General features: G+C 39.2%; 1 protein-coding gene across 1 annotated transcript in view; it reads right to left on the bottom strand.

Annotated features, from left to right (window-relative positions):
- LOC124723106 (collagen alpha-1(XI) chain-like) overlaps window positions 1-12548 on the bottom strand; it is a 543500-nt gene that overhangs the window by 119600 nt on the left and 411352 nt on the right. The window contains exons 13-16 of the mRNA XM_047248286.1: window positions 6474-6635; window positions 2804-2848; window positions 2123-2176; window positions 368-520 (exon numbers count right to left, since the gene is read on the bottom strand). Coding sequence (XP_047104242.1) covers window positions 368-520; window positions 2123-2176; window positions 2804-2848; window positions 6474-6635 — 414 coding nt within the window. The remainder of the gene's footprint in view (window positions 1-367; window positions 521-2122; window positions 2177-2803; window positions 2849-6473; window positions 6636-12548) is intronic.

Raw genomic sequence — 12548 nt, 5'->3', positions numbered from 1 at the left:
TTTCCAGAATGAGATTTTCACTCTGTAGTGGAGTGTGCACTGATATGAAACTTCCTGGCAGATTAAAACTGTGTGCTGGCTGCTAGTTCTCAAAGGTTCGCAGGAGAACTTCTGTGAAGGCAACAAAAAGTTTTTGCTGCTTATCACTAATGTGTTACCCACAGTTCCTAAACAAATTCGGATGATGCCTCAAAAAGGTGAAATGTGTAAATAAATCTTCTGCTGTCATTGCAAGCTAGACTGTTTCTTCCCACTGATCGTCACATAGTGATAAAAATGTGTGTATTTCTTTTGCTGGCAATTAATTGTAGTTGAAATCTCTTGTTTAAACAATAGTGTGGAAAGATTATAGAAGTTGATAACTTACTGGAGGGCCCCTTTCTCCAGGAGGTCCTTGGATACCATCCTTGCCATTTGGTCCTGGGGGACCCTGTGGTCCAATAAATCCTCTCATTCCATCTGGTCCTTGTGGTCCAGGTTCTCCAGGAGACCCAGGGGGACCAGGTTGGCCAGTGTCACCCTGAAAGTATAAGAAGTATACAAGCAGTTATTGCCAGTTGGTCCACATTTATATACAAATTTATAGATTTTGTAACAGCTTCTGTGGTTGATAAACCAGATAGCTTTTCTTTGATAGAATATCTCTTCTTTTCCCATTTATATATGTTTCCATCAACGGATAAGAATTACTACTGGAGACAAGGATAAGAAATTAACTAATGGCTGGAGTAAAAGATGGAAAATCAATCAAAATTGTCTGATTACTAGAGTTTTCATAGAGGCTGTTGCACGACTAAGAGAATATTATACAAAAAAGATAATACACATCCTTCTGGGATGGTAGACAGAGCTTTAGGTGAAAAATCAATTAACATGGGTAGCAAAGGATCTAGTTAATTATCACATTTTTATTACATTATTTGGTAAGTGATATGATAGTAGTGACACAGTAAAGTCATTCAGCATCACAGTTTTTATTGGATTTACAAATATAAAATCTGAGATATATTTGGTTAATATATCTAATATAGATAAATCAACAAGTGAAATCACACTTAACTTCATTTTCTCATTCCCAGTGTCTATCACATTTAGCCTCAAATGCATGAGAGTTAAAGTAATTAACATCTCCTGTAATTTAAAAGACACTTATAGGACAGTAGGTATAACTGTAGCCAACTGATCATTTACAAAATGAATGGATGAACCAGCCACCCAGAGAAAACACTTAGATTTCTTACTAGAAATTTTGGTAAGAGGTCAAACACCACACAATGAATTCAGTTCATTGGCAGGTAAATCAGGGAAGATCAGACAATAAGTTGCATCCCTCTTGTGACATCATGAAAGATATTCCATTGCAATTTGGCATACAAAAATCTGAACACTACAACCCCTGCACACTGCTAGGGTACTTGAGAAGAAATCCATGCATTGTAAGTCAGCGGTGTCCTGTTTGAAGATGCAATAACATCACACTGTCATACTCAAATAACCTGCAGAAGGAATTCCAAGTGGCTAATAGGACATTACTCCCAGTCATTTTCCCCCCTCCTGATGAATGCTCGAAAGACTCAATAGCAATGTTATAAAATACAAGGAAATGAAGCATTGTGCCATACACTGTTCTATGCAGACATATTTAGCTGTTGTGTTCATGAACACATTTTCTCCAATCCCAATGTACCCTGATACACAGAAGAATGATGCCCCCCTTGCTGTTTGTGTTCTGAACTTGATTCCCTTCACAGAATGGATGCTGGAAAGCTGCTCCAAAGCTATAAAAATTGCATGAAACTCTGCACTGAATGTTGTGAATTTATTTGGTAAACAGGCCTTGGGAGTTAGGTGCAGGGGTATCTTGGAGCAACCAACAAAGTACACCAACTTAGTTAGGACCATCACCATAATATATTAAATGGTGTTAGAGCACAGATAAAATACAAGGAAATGATGATTTAGTAACTTCATCAATGAGTAGGATGATATGCCATTTTCACAGTCAACAATTATTCTGTGTAAAGGGGCTATTAACATTGTTAATACAAACTATCTGACATTTACTACTTGTAATGTAATTGCTCCTTATAAAACTCAGTTTAAAGCTTTTTTTTTTACTTACCTTTGGTCCTGGAATACCTTCTACACCTCTTCTTCCTCTTGATCCACGGAAACCCTGTAATTATTTTAACGTGTTAGAATATGCATATGCCACAACAGCAAAAGAAAAGGGTAAAATTCAAATAAACATTGCAAAAGTTATTTTTCTCTTCAAATGACCATAGAATGAAGTGTGAGACATCAAAAGGATATTACATTGGAGATATTCAGATTCAATTCATTAGATTACAACTGGCTGCAAACAGATCTCATAAGACACAATTTATTTCCGAAGTGACTTTATTAGCACAATTATTCAGTAAGAAAATATAAAATAAAAGGCTGAAAGGCCACAAATGGTTTGAAGATGCAGGATGAGAAAACTCATACATCATTCATTCAATCTTTTCATGACATAATCGATCAGTTCACTTACAAGTATTCAAGTAAATCACTGACAACACACATCTGATTACAAAAAAATATGGAAATAGACCTTTTAAAAATTTTGTTAATGATTATATTTAAGAACTAGTCTATAATATAGGAGATGCTATCAAGAAGTTGTTAAAAAGCATTTAGCTTCATCTCCACTCTGAGATGTGTTTCAAGTTAGTCACTGCTTTAGGAAAATTGTTGAGTAGGTGAACTGAAGGATGGACTGCTTCATGCAGTCCTCTCATACAACAAAATGACTACTTACTCTAGGACCAGTTTCTCCTCTCTCCCCAGGCTGGCCAGGATTTCCCTGCAAATGCAAAGATTAGTTATTGCTAATATTATAATGCTGTCATAGGGAGACTCTGTTTTCAGAATAGTAACACAAACTTAAGATTTCTTCCGTTAATTGTAATTAATGACAGAGATAAGCAATGTCCCTGCTGCTACAGTAATTTTAAAACATACTTGTTGATACAAAACACCGTTATTTGTCACAAACCTGAAGTCTGTGACATTATCATTACAATAAAACTAAGTTAAGTAAATGGGGATTCTTGAATTTAACCTATTTATGTGCACCTGTAAAACTGGAGACTTTTTTATTTTTGTTTGTAATGTTGTTGTTGTGGTCTTCAGTCCAGACACTGGTTTGATGCACCTCTCCATGCTACTCTATCCTGTGCAAGATTTTTCATCTCCCAGTACCTACTGCAACCTACATCCATCTGAATTTGTTTAGTGTACTCATCTCTTGGTCTCCCTCTACAATTTTTACCCTCCACGTTGCCCTCCAATACTAAATTGGTGATCCCTTGATGCCTCAGAATATGCCCTAACAACCGATCCCTTCTTCTAGTCAAGTTGTGCCACAAATTTCTCTTCTCTCCAATTCTATTCAATATCTCCTCATTAGTTATGTGATCTACCCATCTAATCTTCAGCATTCTTCTGTAGCACCACACTTCGAAAGCTTCTGTTCTCTTCTTGTCTAAACTATTTATCGTCATGTTTCACTTCCATACATGGCCACACTCCATACAAATACTTTCAGAAACAACTTCCTGACATTTAAATCCATATTCGATGTTAACAAATTTCTCTTCTTCAGAAACGCTTTTCTTGCCATTGCCAGTCTACATTTTATATCCTCTCTACTTCAACCATCATCAGTTATTTTGCTCCCCAAATAGCAAAACTCATTTACTACTTTAAGCATCTCATTTCCTAATCTAATTCCCGCAGCATCACCCGATTTAATTTGACTACATTCCATTATCCTCTTTTTGCTTTTGTTGATGTTCATCTTATACCCTCTTTTCATGACACTGTCCATTCCGTTCAACTGCTCTTCCAAGTCCTTTGCTGTCTCTGACAGAATTACAATGTCGTTGGCGAACCTCAAAGTTTTTATTTCTTCTCCATGGAAATTAATTTCAACTCTGAACTTTTCTTTTGTTTCCTTTACTGCTTGCTCAATATACAGATGTAATAACATCAGGGATAGGCTACAACCCTGTCTCACTCCCTTCCCAACCACTGCTTCCCTTTCATGCCCCTTGACTCTTATAACTGCCACCTGGTTTCTGTACAAATTGTAAATAGCCTTTTGCTCCCAGTATTTTACCTCTGCCACCTTCAGAATTTGAAAGAGAGTATTCCAGTCAACATTGTCAAAAGCTTTCTCTAAGTCTACAAATGTTAGAAATGTAGGTTTCCCTTTCCTTAATCTATTTTCTAAGATAAGTCGTAGGGTCAGTATTGCCTCAAGTGTTCCAAAATTTCTGCGAAATCCAAACTGATCTTCGCCGAGGCCGGCTTCTACCAGTTTTTCCATTCGCCTGTAAAGAATTCGTGTTAGTATTTTGCAGCTGTGGCTTATTAAACTTATGGTTCGGTATTTTCCACATCTGTCAACACCTGCTTTCTTTGCAATTGGAATTATTATATTCTTCTTGAAGTCTGAGGATATTTCGTCTGTCTCATACATCTTGCTCACCAGACAGTACAGTTTTGTTAAGCCTGGCTCTCCCAAGGCTGACAGTAGTTCCAATGGAATGTTGTCTACTCCCAGGGCATTGTTTCGACTTAGGTCTTTCAGTACTCTGTCAAACTCTTCACACAGTATCATATCTGCTACTTCATCTTCATGTACATTATCTTACCCCTAATAATATATGCCTCCACATCCTTACATTTGTCCTCTAGCCACCCCTGCTTAGCCATTTTGCACTTTCTGTCGATCTCATTTTTGAGACGTTTGTATTCCTTTTTGCCTGCTACATTTACCGCATTTTTATATTTTCTCCTTTCATTGATTAAATTCAATATCTCTTCTGTTACCAAAGGGTTTCTATTAGCCCGCATCTTTTTACCTGCTTGATCCTCTGCTGCCTGCACTATTTCATCTCTCAAAGCTACCCATTCTTCTTCTACTGTATTTCCTTCCTTCATTCTTGCCAATCGTTCCCTAATGCTCTCCCTGAAGGTCTCTACAACCTCTGGTTCTTTCAGTTTATCTAGGTCCCATCTCCTCAAATTCCCACCTTTTTGCAGTTTCTTCATTTTTAATCTACAGTTCATAACCAATAGATTGTGGTCAGAGTCCACATCTGCCCATGGAAATGTCTTACAATTTAAAACCTGTCTTACCATTATGTAATTTATCTGATACCTTCGGGCATCTCCAGGCTTCTTCCATCTATACAACCTTCTTTCTTGATTCTTGAACCAAGTGTTAGCTGTGAATAAGTTGTGCTATGTGCATAATTCTGCCAGGCGGCTTCCTCTTTCATTTCTTCCACCCAATCCATATTCACCTACTACATTTCCTCCTCTCCCTTTTCTTACTGTTGAATTCCAGTCACCCATGACTATTAAATTTTCATCTCCCTTCACTGTCTGAATAATTTCTTTTATCTCATCATACATTTCATCAATCTGTTCATCATCTGTGGAGCTAGTTGGCATATAAACTTGTACTACTGTGGTAGGCGTGGCCTTTGTATCTATCTTGGACACAATAATGCATTCACTATGCTGTCTGTAGTAGCTTACCTGCATTCCTATTTTCCTATTCATTATTAAACCTACTCCTGCATTTCCCTTATTTGATTTTGTATTTATAACCCTGTATTCACCTGACCAGAAGTCTTGTTACTCCTGCCACTGAACTTCACTAATTCCCACTATATTTAACTTTAACCTATCCACTTCCCTTTTTAAATTTTCTAACCTACCTGCCCAATTAAGGGATCTGACATTCCACACTCCGATCCATAGAACGCCAGTTTTCTTTCTCCTGATAACAACATCCTCCTGAGTAGTCCCCGCCCGGAGATCTGAATGGGGGACTATTTTACCTCCAGAATATTTTACCCAAGAGTATGCCATCATCATTTAACTATACAGTAAAGCTGCATGCCCTCGGGAAAAATTATGGCTGTAGTTTCCCCTTGCTTTCAGCCGTTCGCAGCACCAGCACAGCAAGGCCGTTTTGGTTAGTGTTACAAGGCCAGATCAGTCAATCATCCAGATTGTTGCCTCTGCAATTACCGAAAAGGCTGCTGCTCCTTTTCAGGAACCACACGTTTGTCTGGCCTCTCAACAGATACCCCTCCGTTGTGGTTGCACCTAAGGTATGGCTATCTATATCACTGAGGCATGCAAGCCTCCCCACCAAAGGCAAGGTCCATGGTTCATGGGGGGGGGGGGTTGTTTGTAATAGCATGACAAAATCATTCATATCTCTCATATTCTATTCACTACTGCATATAGTTAAAATACACTCTTCTCACATGAAATAAGTAAAGTAAACAAATTAATGTGTGTGTATGTGTGTTTGTTTGTAATTGTGAGAGAAAGAATATGCCTGTATGTGCACATGCACTTTTGTGTATGTACACATGATTAGGTGTGGCTCAGTTTGTCCTTACCCTGTCACCTTTGTCACCAGGTTGCCCTGTTTTTCCTTCAGCGCCTTTGTCACCCTTCTCTCCAGGAGGTCCAGGATAACCTGCAAATCCTGGCATACCTATCTTGCCCTTCTCCCCTGGGAAACCAGGTGGACCTGCCTCCCCTCTTGGTCCATCAAATCCCTACAACAGCAATTTCCAGTATCTGTTACTGCAAATTATGAAACAATATTTAATAAAGTAACATATCTTACCGTCTGATGTCATCACTAACTATACCTAAAAAATACAAAAAGTTACAATATTATGATGTTTGTTAAAAGTAGAAATAATGACTTATCAGAACTGTAAACTTGTTGCCAAAAATTATATTTTCTGATACAACACAACCAGAAAATTTTGGTCTTAGGCACCATATTCTTGTGAAACATGTACACTTAAGAAAATGGACATCAACAACAATTCTGCACAAATGCAGTTTTTAAACATACAAAACAAATATGATAAGTGAGATAATTCATGAAAAGTGAACAGTTTTAGCTAGATGGAGTTCGCTTTTAGTCTTTACTGAACAAACGGTACAAAATTAAGAAAGTTGCAGGCTCTTATTAGTTGTAGTCTTATACTAATTACGTTATGTTGTTCATCTGATGTGCCTTCTTTACGCTAAGTCTCTGCTTAGTAAATGTGTATTAGGATATCAGTAATTTACAATCCACTTTGAGGAGCAGACTTGGGAAGATCAATGGATGTATCAGTGTAACAGAGCACTAATTAATACTACAATGTTGTCTAGTGACAATCACACATATAATGCCAGAAAAGAAATAGCTCACCTGCAAAAACTACACTGATTTTGATCTGATGATGGCATATGACATCTCGGGTATAGTAGATGCACTGTTAATGATTTCAGTTTCATCTGCCAACAGGTAGCATTGTGGCATAGCTACCAGAATGCCATCTGTGTCAACCCTTTAATAGAGAATGTCCACAGCCAGAAGGCTCAGTGTGGTGCAAACGTGTGAAGCAAGCAGGCAACCATGCCACTACAGCCAACTGAGTGAGTTTGAAAGTGGACATATTGTGGCCTTCTGAGTGGCAGGATGGTCTTTTTGCAGACTTGCTACAAAAGTTGGACATGTTGTGTCAATTGTGCATTAGTGGTCATGTGAACATTCTTACACCCATAGAAGAGGCTCTGGACATACATGCAGCACAGATGCCCCCCAGAATCATCATACAGTAAGAGCAGCTGTGGCAGATTGTATAGCTACCACACCACAGACAAGAGGGCTTGTGAGTCCAGACATGTCAACATGAACTGTTAAAAACTGTTTATTAGAAGTGGGACTATGAGTACACATCTCTACTCCATCTTTCACTCTCACTAGAACATCAATGTGTACAGCTCAACTGGTGCCATCATAGTATCACTTGGGAGACAGAAGGGAGTGCTGTGGTCTTCAGTGATGAAAACATTCTGCCTTCATGCAAGTGAAGGTCATTTGCACATGCAATGTAGACATGGTGAGTGCTGTCTCATAGAGTGCATTCATCCAAGATACATGAGCCCCATCCCAGGCCTTACGCTCTAGGGTGCAACAAGCTACCCTCTTGTTCACCTTTGGCATTTCTGGAGGGGGCACTAACGTGCACTTGGTATATGCAGAATGTTGTTTGACCCATTCTTTTGCAGTTCTTGGAGCAGGAAGGTGATATGTTGTTCCAAGAGGATAATGCTCATCCACACACTGCCATGAAACTCAACATGCTCTGCAAGACATGCAGCAACTTCCCTGGCCAGCATGATCTCGAGACTTGTCTCCAATTGCACACTTGTGGGTTATGATGGGACAAGAAGGGACTCATGCAACTCGTCAACCAACAACTCTTATAGAACTGCTTGAACAGGTCAGGCAAGCATGGCATAATGAATCCCAGGACAGTATTTGCCATCTATATGATTGACTGGATCCCTGAATGGAGCACCTCATTGGCACCCGTGGATGCTACACCACATGCTGATATGGGTATTTCAGCATGGGTTAATAATACCTAGTACCTGAGAGCCACCTGTGTTATTGATCTGCAAATGCAATAATTTCATTTTAATTGAATCTACTATGGGTCTGGGGGACATAGAAAAGCACAGAGAAACCATTTGGCTTCAAAATGTTACTTATCCTGTTTAAGATTTTTCTTATAAAAGGTAATCTGCACTATTTCATTTCCACTTTGGCTGTGTTGTTAACTGGGACCTAGCTTGTTTCTTCATCTTTTCACTTAGAATTTTGTCAATGATGTTGTGGTCAGATTCATTATTTATGACTATTGTTTTCATTGTATTACATTCTTGGTCAAAATCTTCTTGGGACATGGAGATAGAAAGGAGGCAGTGGCTCATGTGGTGGAATGCTACATGTTTATAGGCTGTAGGATGTTGGGAGGAAGCTGAGATAAATGTCAGTGAAGGAGCCTTTTTGATAAATTTTAAATGTATGGTTGCTGTCTGCTGTCTTTAGGCTGGAAAAAAGAGCAGGTGATGCCCGTATATAAGAAGGGTAGAAGGACGGATCCTCAAAATTGCAAACCAATATCCTTAACATCAGTTTGTTGCAGGATTCTTGAACACATTCTCAGTTCGAATATAATGAATTTCCTTGAGACAGAGAAGTTGCTGTCCATGCATCAGCACGGATTTAGAAAGCATCACGCCTGTGAAATGCAACTCGCCCTTTTTTCACATGATATCTTGCGAACCATGGATGAAGGGTATCAGACAGATGCCATATTCCTTGACTTCCGGTAAACATTTGACTCGGTGCCCCACTGCAGACTCCTAACTAAGGTATGAGCATATGGGATTGGTTCCCAAATATGTGAGTGGCTTGAAGACTTCTTAAGTAATAGAACCCAGTACGTTGTCCTTGGTGAGTGTTCATCGGAGGTGAGGGTATCATCTGGAGTGCCCCAGGGAAGTGTGGTAGGTCCACTGTTGTTTTCTTTCTACATAAATGATCTTTTGGATAGGGTGGATAGCAATGTGCGGCTGTCTGCTGATGATGCTGTGGTGTACGGGAAGGTGTTGTTGTTGAGTGACTGTATGAGGATGCAAGATGACTTGGACAGGATTTGTGATTGGTGTAAAGAATGGCAGCTAACTCTAAATATTGATAAATGTAAATTAATGCAGATGAATAGGAAAAAGAATCCCGTAATGTTTGAATACTCCATTAGTAGTGTAGCGCTTGACACAGTCATGTCAATTAAATATTTGGGCCTAACATTGCAGAGTGATATGAAGTGGGACAAGCATGCAATGGCAGTTGTGGGGAAGGCGGATAGTCATCTTCAGTTCATTGGTAGAATTTTGGGAAGATGTGGTTCATCTGTAAAGGAGACCACTTATACAACACTAATACACCCTATTCTTGAGTACTGCTCGAGCATTTGGGATCCCTATCAGGTCAGATTGAGGAAGGACATAGAAGCAATTCAGGGGCAGGCTGCTAGATTTGTTACTGGTAGGTTTGATCATCACACGAGTGTTATGGAAATGCTTCAGGAACTCGGGTGGGAGTTTCTAGAGCAGAGGAGGCATTCTTTTCATGAATCGCTACTGAGGAAATTTAGAGAACCAGCATTTGAGGTTGACTGCAGTACAATTTTACTGCTGTCAACTTATATTTCGCGGAAAGACCACAAAGATAAGAGAAGAGAGATTAGGGCTCGTAAAGAGGCATATAGGCAGTCATTTTTCCCTCGTTCTGTTTGGGAGTGGAACAGGGAGAGAAGATGCTAGTTGTGGTACGAGGTACCCTCCACCACACACCGTATGGTGGATTGTGGAGTATGTATGTAGATGTAATGTCCAGGAAAGACAGAAGACAGCAACCATGAATTTAAAATTTATCAGAAAGGCTCCATCACTGACACATTCATCCCAGCTTCCCCCCAACATGCTACAGCCTACTAACATGGAGCATTCCACCATGTGAGGCACCGCCTCCTTTTTATCCCCATGCCCCAAGACTTTGACCAGGAATGTAATACAATAAATACAATAGTCACAAATAATGAATCTGACCCCAACATCACTGACAAAATTCTAAGTGAAAAGATGAAGAAGCAAGCCAGGTCTCTGCTGTCTTCAGTTAATAACACAGCCAAACTGGAAAAGAAATGGTGCAGATTATCTTTTGTATGGAAAACGTCAAACAGAATAAGTAACATTTTGAAGCAAAGGGTTTCTCTGTGCTTTTCTATATCCCTCAGACAATAGGTAGTTGCTTGTTCAATGCAAAAGATAGACAACCAGCCATCACAAGAAAGTAGGGTTTATAAGATCATATGCTGGGAGTGTCAATCTTGCTACGTTGGATACACTGGGAGGTCAATCTGCAGCAGGCTTAAGGAACATAATAGAAGCTGGAGACTGAAGAAACCTGATTCAGCTTTTACAGAACATTGCCTTAACAAAAACAAAAAACACATAATAGATGTAGAAGCCTTACACATAGAGGAATAGGGGGCAAAACTCAGTCAGTCAGAAATTCTAAAAACAGATGTGTATATTCCCACATCCATTATTAAATGAGAGAACCCCATTCAATTATTCACCTCTTTTAGATAATATCACAACTCCTACATAGAAGTAAAACTTTGGACCTCAGTCAATGAGTAGATAAAAAGCTCTAGGCTGACGCATAACATTATTCCTAGGTATGTTTAGTCACTTTAGTGTAATATGTAATTTATAACAAAAAAAATGCCCACTGAAGTAATTTTACACTTAACCAAGGACTGCTACGTTAAGAAGTTGAGATGTTTATCTTTGCCTTATCATCTTGTTAATCTTTGATTTTTCATATATTTATTAAGATGGTATCTGTTCTTTTGGACATGTCCAAAAGAACAGATACCATCCGTGACCAAGCAGCTCGTTTGAATGAAATTACAATGAAATCAAACCCTTAGCTGCTTACAGGCACTGACATATGAGTATAATGGGCAGGGACACTACGAGTGTAGTGCGGGACAATACATTGAGAATGTGGGTTTCGCAGGAGGCGTGCCAGAGATAAATCCCTGCAGTTGCGCTATCCTCTGTGTCCTCGGTGGCTCAGATGGATAGAGCATCTGCCATGTAAGCAGGAGATCCCGGGTTCGAGTCCCGGACAGGGCACACATTTTCATCTGTCCCCGTTGACATATGTCAATGCCCATAAGCAGCTAAAGGTGTTGATTTCATTGTAATTTCATTCAAACGAGCTGCTTGGTCCCAGTGGTATCTGTTCTTTCGAACATGTCTGAAAGAACAGATACCATCTTAATAAATATATAGTTAAGGCTAACCGGCCACATGACCATCTTCTTCTTCTGTGCGAAGGGGGCACTACGAGTGTAGTGCGGGACAATACGTTGAGAATGTGGGTTTTGCGGGAGGCGTGCCAGAGATAAATCCATGCAGTCATGCTATCCTCTGTGTCCTTGGTGGCTCAGATGGATAGAGCATCTGGCATGTAAGCAAGAGATCCCAGGTTCGAGTCCCAGTAGGGGCACACATTTTCCTCTGTCCCCGTTGACATATGTCAATGCCTGTAAGCAGCTAAGGGTGTTGATTTCATTGTAATTTGATTTTTCAACTCTGGAATCAGTAATGTACTTGAAAATTGGCTTATAACCAGAAACATAGGTTGTGCAATAACCATAATAAAATTTGCGAAACAAGGCAAGAAACAATGTCTGTTTAGTAATAATTTCATCTGTTCCATATGCACTGTTGCAGCAATAAATCTTGAGTGAATTGGAAAGCTGTAAAAGAAGTTACTATTTTTTTTCTGGCATTGTATTTAGTGGACAGGCATTCTCAGAGTCAAAATATGAATGTGACAGTTCATTTACAGGATGTTTAAGGATGCTGTATAACAAATATTTGTATTAATACTAGTTCAGATTACAAATCATTTTGAAGAATGAGCTATTGTACTCTTATAAACTTGTATTACTTGTTTGAAAGTAAAACTTTAACTGCAATTTGGTGATGATGTAAAAAGAACTGTCATCTCTTTGGGTATGTTGAGTCACTTGAAT

The sequence above is a fragment of the Schistocerca piceifrons genome, chromosome X, assembly GCF_021461385.2.
Source record: "Schistocerca piceifrons isolate TAMUIC-IGC-003096 chromosome X, iqSchPice1.1, whole genome shotgun sequence".
NCBI lineage: Eukaryota > Metazoa > Arthropoda > Insecta > Orthoptera > Acrididae > Schistocerca > Schistocerca piceifrons.
Note: the sequence above shows the minus strand (reverse complement) of the source record. Positions and strands in the feature narration are given on the sequence as shown.